The 15,622-nt window shown below is 35.7% G+C and overlaps 1 protein-coding gene across 7 annotated transcripts in view; it reads right to left on the reverse strand.

The window, feature by feature from the left end:
- FBXW7 (F-box and WD repeat domain containing 7) overlaps window positions 1-15,622 on the reverse strand; it is a 283,629-nt gene that overhangs the window by 101,263 nt on the left and 166,744 nt on the right. Inside the window, exon 3 of one of the 7 annotated variants that reach the window (XM_073341357.1) lies at window positions 11,983-12,153. The exons of the other annotated variants lie outside the window; for them this stretch is intronic. Within the exon in view, the coding sequence (XP_073197458.1) occupies window positions 12,094-12,153 (60 nt within the window). The 3' untranslated portion in view covers window positions 11,983-12,093. Of the gene's footprint in view, window positions 1-11,982; window positions 12,154-15,622 lie in introns of those variants that run through there. 7 annotated transcript variants of the gene reach the window in all.

Genomic DNA, 15,622 nt, shown 5'->3' on the forward strand with positions numbered 1-15,622 from the left:
TTCAAAGGCAGTGTATATTTGTATGCCCTCTCTATTGTAACTCTCACTTATCTGGTGTTCTCAGTGTATAATGCTGAGCTAATTTAAAGAATAAAGCCGTCGGACAGTACATTCCTAAGGCAAAAGAGATACAGAGGCTGTCAATTCCATATTATGAAAATGATGACTTTAATGAGTGTTCTGATTTTGTTAGCTTTAGCAGTAAGTTTTTAAAAAATGAAAATAGAAAGTACTGTATAACAATTCAACACTTCATATTATAGAATAGCTTATACAAGTCTTAATGTTTCCATTTACACATTTTCTCAGCAAGATAAACATGAGTTCTTCATAATGACAGTTATAAACCTGGCATTGTTTCAATTTTCATCATTTTTGCTTTAAGGTTTTTTTTACTTTGATTCTGAAGGCAAAATACAATTAGAATTTAACCTCAAAAAGACAGAGTACTGAAAGTGAGAAAACGGGACTGGGAAATAGCTTTATATATGCCAATAGTTTTCTCACTTTAATTTTCAAGAACTCTGCCTTTTGAGGTTATGTTACAGTTGTGTTTTCCCTTCATTAAAAGCAAATATAAAAAACTGAAAAAAAATATACATATGTACAGATACATAAACACACACACATATATTACACGAGCGTGAGTACAGATTACGTAGCTATAGTCCTGGCACCATAATCAAGACTGCAAGGCAGATCAGTTTAAAGCCTTATTTACTCAGTTAATATTGTACAAGTTTAAGTAGTGAGTTCTTAAATTAAGAAACCCAAAGAACTGGTGGGTTTCCCACACACCCAATTATTAAGTGATGTTTCATAATTTTTTATCTCAATATTCATATGCAAAGAGAGGCTAAGTTAATGTGAGCTGGAGGGCAAAATAAATGGGAACATCTCTTCAAGGAATAATTGTATTAGGTCTGCAGTTCAGATTATGCTTGGATAATTATGCCTGAATAACCTCAAGGGACATAAATTATCTATCAAAGTACAAAGGATATAACTGAGAATGGCAGCAATTGTAACCAACTCATTTCAGATCTCAATTGGAATGGCTGACCAATACTATTTTGCCCAAGTTAATAAAACATACAGCAAAAATTTAAAGAATATATTTTAGTAAGCTCAAGTACTAGTGCTACCAGAATTAGAGTAAATAGTTAGCAATCATGGCTTTAGAAACATCAGGTGTATCAGATATGATTTTGATACTAGCAGTTCAAGCTACTTTACAAAATGGACAGCAATAGATGTAAATAAAACCAAAGGAAACAATTTTCCTAGAAGGATTTGCAGCTAAAATAATAGTTAAATGTCTTTAAAAAAAAAAAAACCTACACACAAACGAGGCCCAAGATGATGTCCTAAATCGCTCCCTAAGTTACTGAAGCAACAAAAATTAGTGGAGACTCTTGCAAGTTTGGACTTAATAATCCTGTGTATCAGTTCCCACTCTGTAAAAATCTTCCTCCTCTCAGAGCGGTATTGCAAAGAAATTAAAGTTTGTTAGGCATAGATACAACAATGATGAGCTCCACAGAAAAGCCAATAAGGAAATCAATAATTCCTTATTCGGTGCTGGGAGTTTTATATGAGTTCAGTAGATATAGTCATTCGTGGATGATGAGGATGGAAGAAAAAAAAACCTCAACAGTTGCCTCATTCCCTGAGCTCCACGCATTCCAGATGTGGAAAAAACCCCCGCATAATATGTTATCATGTAGAGAGTATATCATAATGTTTATGCACAAGGGGGCACAATTAAGACTGCACAAGCAACCTTAATTCTTGTATACTTTTAAGTAATTTACTTGATTGCCTTAATAACATTCTTTTAACACAGTTTTAGTATGCCTGCGATATCCTAGTATTTAAAAAAACCTCATTTCTATTATGTGCATACATCCTCATCATCATGGTATGAAATCTGGACCTTCAGCACACAATTTTCCTAAAATGCTCCATGATTACGTACAATAGCTGGCACTTTCTTGGTGAATGAGTTCTAGAGGAGAACGCTTCACACACTGGAACAATGAGTCTCACACAAAAGTAGCCCTGCTTTACAGGCAGAATAGCGGAGTGCCTATCACATTTGTTCTGGATAACAGCATGGCTAAGTGACAGAAGGCTGGTCTACAGTATTAGAAGCTGGGCTCTACTACCAGCCTCTGCAGCCTCCCAGTAGGATGTAAGTCATGGCCTCCTGGTCCCCAGCCTACTGCACGTTCCCATAGGCCAAAGATATTTGGATTGGGGGCAGGGGAAGGTTGAGTGACAGCTGCAGACATGTTGCCTGGTCCACCTCCTCCTCTCCCTGAATTTCAAATTTGCATGGCATGCTGAAGTGAGATGTCAGGGCAATGCATGTGCTGGGTTCATAGAAATTGATGTATTTTGCAGGTCAGCCTCTAGCACAGACAACGGAGCAAAACAAATTTGGGAAATTATGATTTTCAACAGCTTATAACTTGCCCAAATCAAGAACAGCAAACAGCATCTTCCCCCTTACACAAAAGCCAAATTTCAAAGTACTGATGCAAACTATGGAGGTGTTCGATCTCTTGAAAGAGACGGGAAACATTTCATACTGAAAGTATTAGGCAACCTAAATATAAAGTTGCTATTGCTCCTCTGATAATATATTACTATTAAAAACCTAGAATATAGTCATGATAAAACATTGAAAAGACATGAAAAAAAATCACAGCTGCAGAAATAGTTCAAAAATGTTTGGCGATAACAAAAACAAAAAAATTCAATCATTCTTTGCTCTGATCAATTTTGAAAGTCTCTAGACCTTCTTCAGGTGAAAAAGCACATTTTGCCATTGATCAACAGTAAATAGAATACCTAATTACTTTAAAAAAATGTAATTTTAGAAAGAAAGATTACTTTCACGCCTGAAAAGTAGATTAATTTCTGTTGTTTTCCTGATAGTTTTATCATTCCAGACCTAAACACAAGTGAGGAGGTGCTCATAATCAGGGGTCCCAGTATGGTCATAGCCTCAGTATTCCAACTCGTTCAAAATGCAAAAAAAAAATTCATTTCTATTGGAGTGTCAATCAGTACTATGCATGTCATTACTTTGGAAACTAATTTCATTTTGTTTAATCTGTAGTATTAAATTAAAACAAAAAAAATAGTTATAGATTTAAAAACACACATACTTCTCAACATTAAGCCACAAGTAAAAAGACACTGAAAGACTCAAGATAAAATTGGTGATTTTTTTTCTTCTTCCTCTTTAAATAACCCAAGTTACCAAGAGACCAAACCTAAAACCAGTAGATAACCCTTGCTAAACTTTGACTGCTAGCATTTTTTTAACCTTACTAATATAGAAATTACAGGTATTTCTGGACCACAGCCAATGATGCAAAAAAGTCCCACATGACCTATTGTGCTACCATCACTGATCTGACTTTAGCAGTGAAGAATCATGCTGTGACATGGGCCATCATTCTATGCTGGGTTTTAATACAGATGTGTCTCCCCACCCTCCATATGTTGCACAATGAAGTATTTCCATGCACATACTAATAGTTTTAAACTCCCCGGCCTTTCCTCGCAGCCTGTGGACAGCTGAAAAGGTATGTCATCGGAAAGCAGGACCCACAGAAGCACTTTATCAAGTTCTACCTAAACAGAAAAAGCTAAGATGAAGCCTGCAAATACAAAAATGTGCAGTGTGGATCCCCAAGACAGGCAAAACATTCCCCTGTATGCTAAAATTCAAATAGGGCATCATTTTAGAATAGAAAAACTATTTCTTCTTGACCCATTCAAAAATTTATTCCAGAAACCTCAAGATACACACAGCACTAAGCAATGAGCCAACAGTGTTTGTTTATGTAAGACACCAAAATGAAGAAAGGTGGATACACCCTTAGCTTGGAAGGCAACAAATTAAAAACAAAAGAAAAGAAAAAATGGAACAGTGGGTTTAGGACAAAGAATGAAGCCAGATGCAGGTAACAGGAGAGTAGTCTATGTGAACACAAAGGCCCAAGTAAGACTATGTCTACCCTACAGCCATGATCGATGCTCTGAGATTGATCCACTGATAGTCGATTTAGTGGCTCTAGTGAAGACCTGCCAAATTAACAGATCGCTCTCCAGTCAACCCCCGTACTCTACCCCTGACGAGAGAGTTTTTGCCATCGACCCCGCAGTAACTCGACCTAAGGTACATCAACACCAGCTATGTTATTCACATAGCTGGAGTTTTGTAGTGTAGGTCAACTTACCACGGTAGTGTAGACATAGCCTCAGAGTCAATCATAAACAAGATTTTACAGTAGCCAGTAACCAACCTGGTTGGCTAGCTGTCTTGACTGATGGAAGCAGATCTAATCACAGCACACAAATCACCAACTCAAAGCTGGCCTGAGGTGGTCCAAGCTGGCTTCTCTCCTTCTGGAACAAGACTGCCACAGTGACTAAGAAATTTAACAAGGCTTTCCCCCTTGGTGGCTACTTTTTATATGAGAAGGAAATCAAAGTAGAGAATCAGAGGGGCTTGCCATTTTTATCTTCTATTTAACAAAAATAATTTCAATAAGATTACAATAAAAGAACAGGTGTTTTCTCCACTTTTAATTACATTAGAATTGTAAAAAGGAAATAAGGAGTGATATACTTTTCAAATATGTACCTACATTTCTCTTTCATTTGCTCTCATTCTGTATGTAAATCTTTCTTAAAACAAAGCAGTATGATTAAACTAAAATTTTGTTTTTAAATTTTACCTTCCCCTAGTCCAATCTGATTTTTGTGCTTAAAGAAAAAATAAAACAAGGACAGTAAGTCTGTTTTCCATCTAATCACATTTTGCAGTTTTAAGCCAGACAACATTAAATATGACTTGAACACTGACTAAAATAACTTGCTAGTTTTAGAAGTACAGACAATGGATTACAATGTTAACAACAAGGATACAACAAGAACAAATATTGCAAAGATCATGTTCACTAATATTTAAGTCCCTGGCATGAATTTCAGTGCCCTGATATAGATGCAAGTATTTGCAATCGATGCCAAAGTCATTTTTTATAGTGGATAGTGACCTCTGATTATCAGGGTATTTCAAACTATAACAGGAGTTTAAAACTAAATTTAGATTATGAGAGTTTATACTGTGAGCTATTTTATATTATTATTCAACACCACTATCATTCTGCCATATGTCGTCTTTGCATTTGATAACCAGGACTTAATTTCTGGCATCATTATGAGCTGGGAATTGCAATTATGTTAGTGACAAAATTACAGGTCTAAATACATAAAACAAAGAGAACATTACCACAGTTTGGAACAAATCTTTCACTCCCAAGAAAACAGAAGCTGAACAAGTATCTGGTTCTGATTACATGTAGGTCAAGAGAAGAGATACCAGCACTGAAAGCCTTGCACAAGCTCAGACCAGATGAATGTATCAAAATACAGTCAAGAGCAAAATCTGGTAAATATTACGGTATTGAACAGTGAAAGCCAATTAGCATCTGCTATAAGAGTTATATTTTATTGTAGAGAAAATAAAGTAACAAAATCAGTTCTTTCAATATATTTCATGATTTAAATAGTGTAGAAAAAGAAACAAAAAACAAACTTTCTAGAAGTCCTAATTAGGCTAAATCCTACCCTTACATTATGAAAGTTTGTTAGAGGGAAAGGTTGCCAGTCCTGCATGTAGTCTAAGTTTAAAGCTGCCAGTACAGAACAGAATAGCTCTGGGTGTGCAAAGATAGGAGAGAAGAGACATATTTCTGGATGAAGCTTTATTCTTTTTAAAAGCAGCGCACACATGCTTTATCACAGGATACATGCTAGGCAATTGAAGGACTTATGCTTGCTAGCTAGAAGAGCATAGCCCAAGGAACACCATCCGCTACAGAAACTGGATCTCTCCTACACTCTGTAGGGGGAAAGATATTTTGCTACTATAAAGGGAAAAAAAGTAAGTTTAACCTGAAATTGACAAGAAGTTATGGTAGAAATGTAAGAAGGAATGTTGTGGTGCTATACCAAACATGTCAAAATTGCAAGCATTCTTGTCAGCTGCTGCGGCTATCAAGAGAAGTAATTTTATGGTAGGGTTTATAAATAGCAACATGCTTTGGAAAAGGCTATCATTTGTACTCTCCGAACACTATATATGCAGATTCAATTTAAGCAACATAAATTACTAAATTGTTTTCAAGCCCATCAGTAAGTGTGCCAAAATACTGAATCAGTTAGTGTGTAAAAAATGTGGAGCTAATAACAAATACCAAGAATACCTTCTATAGCATCTGTTGTACTGTTCTTTTTCTGTCTTTTGGAGGCAGAGAATGTCAGTGGAAGATTGCCAAGGCACAGAGAGGCAGTAAGATGTAATGTATAAAGCACTGGACTGTGATTCAGAAAACCTAGTTTCTATTCCCAGGTCAACCAGGGTCCTGCTGTGTGACATCACGCAAGCCATTTCACCTGTCTGTGCCCCTATTTCCCCATCTGCCCTTCCTCTGATTAGGTAGAAAGCTCTTCAGGGCATAAACTATCTGTGTGTGTTTGTACAGTGCTGAGCACAATGGGGCCCTAAACTTGGTTGGTTGACTCTAGGTATTATTGTAATCCAAACAATAGACTTGAAATGGCCATGTAAAAATAAGATCCACAAGTAAAGTAAAAATCCACAAGCCTACAAGAATATTTAAACTGCAAAGGAAAACATATCAAATGATAAAATACTAGATAAAAAGCAGCATGCTTTAAGTGAGCAAAATTAACTTTTATTATATACTGCAAGAAATATAGATTAACTACAGTACAGAAATCAAGAATTTGTGACCAACCTCCCTTAAAAAAAACAAAACTATCACTCCCCATAATAAGTTACTCAATCTTAAATTACATAAATTGATGCCAACAAAACTGTTTATAGTTTAGAAATTGTTTAGATTTCTAAAATATACCTAAGTGTTTTATATACTTCTGTCTTGCATCTACAGTTTGTTTTCATTAATTTTTTCAGTTGTGAACAAAATGATACCTAATATCTATGGAACACACACAAGGCAACATAGCATACATAAGCTTAATAAAACATATGAAATAACAAGAGGCAAACCAGGAGGAAAAGTAGCATAGTTTATCAATTTAAGTATAAAATAGAGAAGAGCTTGTGTAAACATGAACATTAATCCAGAATAAGGTAGCGTGTGAATTTAAAGCAGATTAATTCTTCCTAATTAACTCCATATCTGAATATATGTTCTGGAATAAGAGAGTTGGACCCCAAATTAGTTTAATTCATGTAGTAGCTTTTGGCTAAAATAAAAAATGGATTACGCTATTTCAGAAAATGACACTCTTATTTCGGAAGAAGCGTGTCCCCTCATGAAGTTAATTTGGAATAGTTAATCAGGAATCAATATTCAGCAATAGCTCCTTGTTTAGACAATCCCTAAAAGGGTTTGGGTTCTCCTTCCGAATTTGCCATGGTTTTGCTGCATGAGAACTTTTGCAAGTCACAAAGGTCTGTGCCTCTATTACTCCTCTGTACAATGAGGGTACTTCCCTACCTCACCAGGCTTAATTCATTACGTGTTTGTAAATCACAATGAGATCCTTAGATAGAAAGGATGAAATTAGTAGGATCAAAAATTCATCTATGGAAAAGTACCCAGATGATCTACTAGCAAAGTACACATATATTCAAAATTACACATTCCAGTGTTTCAGTATGTTGACTGTTCAGGCAGGTTCTATGTCCTCTCTACTGCACAAAAATTCTTATTATGCTCTGCTTTCTGTCTTTATTAAATATTATACCAGTAGCATCATATTTAAAAGTTTGGGATTTACTGTAGCATTTTCTTGCTCAATATCAACAGGTTCTTCGAACATATATATCCAATACATACTTATGCAGCAAAGTAGTATATTTTAATGGATTAGGCTATCACTACTTTAATATACTGTGTGCAACTGTCTATCATCATGAAACTTACCACCTGGTTTATCATGGAAATTTATTAAAATGCATAGTTTTTTAAATTATAAAAACTACATCCATTTATGATGCAGTAAGATGAGAAGTTGTTTTTTGAAATATGATCAAACTTAACACATGACTGTGTCCTGCAAGCCTCTCAGTCCCTATACATAACAGCCTTTCATTCCAATTGGCTGGTCAGCAAATATTTTAAGGAATACAAGAGATTTAAATGTAGACTCTTTTCAACCTAAGATACAAAAGCAGAAAAATGTCCCCAACTATAATGTGTTACTTATACAACTTTTCAAATAGCTGAACAGCAATTACTGTCTAGACACAAGTCAGAAAGCTTTTTGTGTCCTGTTGAACAATGGTTCCAGCCAAGATTATCACAGTTAATCATGTAATTCTATAATGAAAACACAAAGCACGTAAGTACAAAGGAAGCCTGGGGGCAGAAGAGACTAGAACTGTAAGCTGTGGTAGGGAAGACTGGTACTGATTGGGTAACGAGACTGGGAGCCATGGAAGGCAACAGTGGAGGGAGGGGAGAGGGAGAGTGGGACAAGCTGAGCAAGGAGATCAGGACCAATGGGGGAAAGAGGAGACAGATCTGATGAGGAGCCAAGATGCAGGGGGAGACACCCATTGAACAATGATGCTCATTAAGTGAGCATCATCCATTCTATGGACTGTGCAAGAATTGTATGGCAAAAATACTGTGAGATCATGTAATTAATGACTATCATAATGCATATGCACCTAGCGGCCACCTTAAGATTCCACAGGTAACCTTAATTTCCTATATTTTTAGAAACATTTTAGTTAAGGTTATTTTAAAGAAAGTTCTTTGCTTCAACTTTCATTCTAGTCAAAAGTATTTGGACAACATATGCAGAAGGTGCAAAGCATTTGTGTGCAACACAAGAGGTGCCTTGATGGATTTTTTAAAAAATTATTTGCTTCAATATGGTAACAATGAACCATGAACGTCCTGTTTTTTTCCTTCTACTGCCATTTCAACCTTCTCTATAGCCCTCTTTTCTCTACTTACATTCTCTGAATGTATGCTGATAGCAGCCACAGTTTGTGTGTGGAGAAAATGGAGGGCAGAGTTATAGGAGGAAAATAGGAGGAGAAAAGAGGGGTACCCCATTAGAGACCTCCACTGTCCCATGTGGAGGAAAGTAAGAAATCTGAAGTTTTTGTTTGGGGGGAGGGGGAAGACACTTCTGGCCAATCACTGTTCTGTCACTTCATGTGAGAATGGAAGAGAAGGAGCTAGTAGTGAAGGAGGAAGAGAGTATGGGGATTGGGGAAAGAAAAAGGAGTGAAGGAGATAAACAGAGAAAGAAGTGATCTGTGGTGCAGAGAGCTCACAAATCAGTCTTTCATACTAACCCTTGATTCTAATATATTTCACTGTGTGTCACATCCTTACATATGTAGCAAGAAAAATGATTAATTTCTTCTTCAGTTAACTTTCCTTAGATTGCACTGTATTTAAAATGCAAATGCTGACCAGAACATTTTTACTTATTCATACACATATGATGTTTAAAAAAAAACAACAACCTAGCTTCCTTAACATGTAATTTTATATTCTAAGGGAGGCCAGCCACTGGTCAGGACATTACTCATGGAATATACTTGCTCATTTTTCCACCATAGAGGTAGTGCCTCCCTTTAAGTTCAGCCTCTCTCTGCTGGACTTATGCAGAACTTGTGGCTGCACTGCGAATCACACTGTACAAAGTTCTGTGCTTCTCAGCACACGACTCTGAGAAGCCTCTTGTTGAGAGTATACTTTGGTGCACTTAGGAGGGTTTTTACTGGTTGCTTTGCACGCCTACATTTTCATTTGATCTTTTAGTAGACTGTGTACTGAGACTTTCACATACTTTTTTTTTTTTAAATCCCATCGGAAGAAAGAACAAGGTATCTGACTTTCTCTACACTCTCGTCTAACGGAAAGAGATTTCAAAGCCCATTTCACATACAAAATATGCAACTCTCTCTAAATATTTGGGACATAGGACAAAAAAAGGAATAAAAAATTGTTTGTAGTCATGCACTGTTTTTTTTTTTGTTTTTTTTTTTTACTGTACCTAGGGCCTGATACAAAGCCCACTGAACTCAGTAGCATTGTTCCCTTAGTCAGAACCTGGGATAAGCAATATTTTTTCAAGGAAAAAGTAAAAATGGAAATGGTCAGTTAAAGAACCTAATATGCTTATTCTAGTATCAGACTTAATTACTATAAAAGAGATGACAAAACAAATGTGAAGTCCTAAAGGCAGTTTGGCGAGGGCCCACAAAACCAAGCTGAAATGTCAACATTTCCCTGGAAGTTTTGAGATCTGCTCTCAGGAAAACATCAAACGTAAGGAGATTCATATCAGAAAACTTGAATAAATAATTCGGGCAATAGTATTAATAAGAAATTGGATTAGCTTTCTGATAGATATTTGGAGAAAATTTAGGATGAGATCTATGTAACAGGTGAACCGCCCCCTTACTCTGGTTGCATGCTCGAGTTATGGAAGTTTTCTGCCATTTTGCTAGAAAATTTATCAGTTGCAAGGAATATCTGTGATGTTAAAGGCTCAGACATTCAGGCTTGAGGGAAAAAAAACAAGCACACAAACAAAACACATACCTGTGAAAGTCAGGGTGGTTGTGGGAATTATGGAGAAGATTTCAGGGTTTGGCGATTGCCATCCTTTATGAACCTGTGTAACTATGGTCTATGAATCCATTAATGTGGTCAGAATTATAGATGCTTTACTGAGACTTATTTTCAAAACAATTTTGGTGTTTAGATGGAATAGGGGAAAGGCATACATGAGTACGCAGGTCGACAGGAGAGAGAAGGTTTTTGTCTTCTATGCTTAACTGCTCTGGTACATCCAAGTGGATGACTTCAATGCAGAGAAATTCAGGCTTATCTTCTGAAGATCAGCAACTTGAATAGGCTGCTGGTACAGTAAGGCTAGACTGCTGGTGAGGGCTAGACTGCTCTATTGCATTGCTGAGAAAGCCAGTAGAAAGGGTGGCTGCACTGATAACACACACACTCTTTCAAGAAGCTGAAAGCAATCCTGAAGATCCACTGGCACAGACAGACTGGTAGTATGGATTACATGGCTCTACAGATGAGTGAAGCCTGGTAAAATGGCAGCCTGAACTAGGCCACACTGACACATAAGGACTAGGTGAAAGCCAAAAGGGATGCAGATTCAGCATACAGGTTCCTCAGCATGCTCTAAAAATAAGGTCATCAGATTCAAATTACTGCAAGTCCAGTTCATGTCAAGTTCCCAGTACTTTATAGAAGGAAGTTCTCACACTCTATAAAGTTCTGTAGTGAAGAGCAGTCATCACAAATCTGTTCTCTTAGGTAGAGGAATAGTAAACTGAGGTCAAACTTTGGTGCGATAGCAGCTCAGAGAGAATCTGAACTCAGAGCAGCTGACTGTAAACTGTTTTATCATGGTGGAATGAGCAGGCCTAACCCATGTGTAATGTACAGACCAGTGAATGCCGATATAGGTAATGTATACATTTTTTTTCAATTAATACACAGAAATTTGAATGGGTTGTGTGTGTAACTAAAGTTACATTTACTACTATGTGAATAAACTGTATTATTTATATGTTGTCACAAAAGGCCACTTTTTAAAATTGAAACAAAGACACATCCCTGATGAGAGTTTATACTCTACGGCTAGATTTTGCAAATTACAAACAGCCTGGAGAAGGGAAGGTGTGGAGCTGCATCACCCCGGAGGGCTTGGAGAACAATTCTGCCTCAGGGGGAAGGGAGAGAGAGAGAATTTCTTCTGACATGCAGGAGGCAGTGTACCCAACTTCCTCAGGAGGTACAGCCTACTTCCCTGCTGCACTGGTCTCACTCTGAGAATTGATGTGAATGGCTGGAGGCCTCACCCTCTCCCCATCTCCTCTGGAGTGGATTTCACCTCTGGGGATGGAGGGAGCGAGCAGGCCAGGCTGTCCTCTAAAGCAAGAGGCTGCAACTGTAGCTGGATCTTACACAGGCTGCACATAAGAGGGACAAGGAGGCTGCTCTTTGCGTCACCTCCTTTTCATCCACAAGGACCAGACACAATCTTGCCCTTAATTAAGTGGACCCGGTGAGTTGCATGCTGCCAATATAAAGTAAAGTATTGTATCATCAGGATTTTATCAGTTACCTAATTTCAGTAGCATGCTTTTTAAAAATTAAAACATCCAAATGAAATAACACAGCAACATTTAAGAGCAACAGTACTGAAACTTAACGTGCAATATTTTCTCCCATAAAAATAAACCAGAAGAGGAACAGAACCAACCGGCAGATGAAACATAGCACTTGCTTTTTGAACACACATATTATGCACAAGTAAATTTTAATAATTAGTCATAGTTAAATCCTACTGAATAATTGATACATAATATACAGAATAAGTGAAAGAATGAGTGCAAGGATTTTATTGCTGGTTCATATTATGTAACAAGTACCATTAAGGAAGTGTTTATAGACGAGATGTTTTCAATTAAACCGGGGACCACCACAACACACTATTTTAGAGGATACCACATTAATCTCTTCAGGGATGGGACAATAGGCAATATGAACAAAGCTTTCCACTTTATTTGCTAATACTATTCTGTTATACTGATACTGTTTATTTTCAAGTGCTACACAAAAAATGCTAAAAGAGTATTATTTCTCAATGCATCTCAAATAGGCATTACAGGTAGAAGTGTTTTAAATCCAGCTGTTGCATCCTATGACCATTTACAGTAAACTGCTTGACAGAAGCTGAATATAACTAGTGCAAGAGATGGACAAGATATGAACTGTTAGATCTCATAATGGAAGTACTCCCAATGATCACCAAACACGTTTTTTAGATTTTTTTGGTTAGCTTGATGTAAAATTGAGGGGATAGGGCGTAAAACCTTGAGTTTAAAGAAGGAGAAAGCTGATTATCAGTTAAGTCAGTTCAGAGTTTGAATGAAGCAACAGCACACAAGCAATAAAAAACCTGTAGGTATTAGTACTGACATTTCAAATTCACTTATTCTGAAAAAACTTTGGAAGCAACTAATATTTGCAGACAAATTTGCAATATGTTTTATCATCAGTTTAAAAGCATTAAGAGGAACAATTTTGATTTCTTTATTTTTAAGAAGCATCATAGAAGAAAAAGTGTCACGAAATCAAGAAAAGATTAATTGCAACTACACATCAGTTAAGACCTCTGATCTCAAAACTTCACAAGTTTTACATGAAAATTTCTTAAGGTTTATCAGTGTCTTTAATAATAAAGTGGTGAAACTGTAGCACACATTAATTAAAGCCATATAACACAAATGCTAATTCTGTTTCCTGTTGCAACTCTTAAAAATGAAAGTAGTTTATTTTGGTTTTTTTTTTCAGTAGTATAGGTTTTGAAATGTAAGAGAATCAGACAAGTCTTCAAATAAAACTTTCTACTGTATGTCACATGGCAGGTTTAAAGACAGTTATAGAAAGATAACATTAATTTAGAGCCCAATTTTTAGAAAAGCCTAGCATCCACCCCAGTGCACTCCATTGCACATTTGTGTGCTCAGCATTTCTGACAAATAAGGCTCTTTAAAAAACCAAGAATATACACATAACTATACACACATATATAGTGCGTATATACACACACACACACACGGACAGAGAGTTGTAATGAGATCTATGCAGATGTTGAGTACGTTATTAGGCAGGAGAGCAAAGACAGAGTCCCTCCCTCTCATTATTACTGACCACCATAATAAAAGTTAGTAGTTTTATAAAACAAATTAGTTAAAACAAATGATGCTTAAATTAAAAATAGAAGCATATACTTTGACAATTAGGCTAGTAAATTACTTCTACGGTTTCAGTGTTCTCCAATATTGTCCTATTAGTCAAATAAAATGAAGTAAGTCTATTTTTTGGAATCCTGTAAGGTCTGAAACCTGTAGCAACTTTCACTGAACTACCTGCTTTAAACAGGAGTTAGAACAACTCAGCTGATTGTTTAAGTTGACTGCCTTTGGAATGTTGGGTGTCTTTTCAGAAACGCATTTATACTGATTTCCACATTTGTAATATGTTTAAGGTTCTTCAAACTGTGGTTCCCACTGTGGAAAATGTTTTTCTAAAATATTAGTATCTTTTTGAGGTACCAGTTTCAAAAATTGCATAAATAAATGTTAAAATAGCCACTTTTTGGACTATCACAAAAAGAACTTAACATCTTTCTCCTAAAAAGATAAACATTTTTTTTTACCTCTCTGCATATTTTTCTTACTTACAGTGCCCAAGCTAACATGAGCCTAATGAGGTGCGCACACAGAAATGAGAATTAACAGGCAAACAGACTTCTGTTCTATCACGCTTATGTTATGAATCAAACAGCTTTTAATTACATTTGTCTACTATTTTTGAAGAACTCCTATCAGAAAAATGAGTTTAAGTCAATTTACCACCTATTTACCATAAAATGTTTCTATTCACCCTTCAATTAATGCACTCTTAGGTCTGAAACTGATTGAGATCATATGTAAAATAAAATATGATAAATCTGAAATATAATTTTTAATACATTATACACAACTGGTAGGAATATACCTTTCTTTCCTTAATTCATTTATTTATTTTGCATAGGTTAGGTCAGTACCACATGCTAGCTTTCAATGTATGTTCTCCGTATGTGACAGGTCTGGTCAATCTTCTTGGTCAGTTTTGTTTCTGTCACTACTGCTTACTAAAAAGACTATTTTACAACTGAGCTTAATTAAATGTACAAGTTTACTAACAAAAGAACTCTTATTTTGAAATTCAAGATAAAAATTGCACATTTGCAAAAGTAAGGTTTTTTTTAAATTGATTTCAATAAATGGAACAAAAATTCTTATTCAATACTTCAAGAATACTTTTAATGAAACATAATGAGAAGAGCTAAATTTATTGAAACGTAGATTTATTGGAAGGAGTAATAAAAAAGAAAAACTGTTTATTTTATTTTAAAAAGTGTAAACTCAGTAGCATTTAAGACGAAGAGTTTAAGCATAATATAAATTCAGATTAATTTGAAAACATTCACTCATTTTGGAAATTAAATGAAAATATACGTTACTTTTAATGGGATCAAAATTTTAAAAAACCTTTTTCCTTCATTAAATGTGTTTTAGAATAACTTTATTATTACAGTTATTGAGGCTGTAGCATAACAGTTTGACAGTCTAGGGCTGTCTATATATAAACTCTATCACAACCTCCACGTAGTAACATGCTATTTTTATTTTTTGTAACAGCAAAAATGTTATCTGTTATTGTGAACTGTGAAGTATTAGGATTAAACTTTAAGATACCTTTAAAATATTTATATTAAACTAGTTTAAGATCTTTGACTTTCCTATTTAAGTATCTAACAAGTCACATATGCCAAAGTAGTTCAGAACTGTATGCAATTGATTTTAGCGTAAAGCTGTAAATAAAACATCCAGACACTTATTTTTAAGAGAACTTAAGCCCCCCTCTTTGTTTTTACTTCGTTTATATATAGTATGTTATTTGTAATGTATCTAATACAGTTAACTGTTAAAAGA

The sequence above is a fragment of the Lepidochelys kempii genome, chromosome 4 (genome assembly GCF_965140265.1).
Source record: "Lepidochelys kempii isolate rLepKem1 chromosome 4, rLepKem1.hap2, whole genome shotgun sequence".
Classification (NCBI taxonomy): Eukaryota; Metazoa; Chordata; order Testudines; family Cheloniidae; genus Lepidochelys; species Lepidochelys kempii.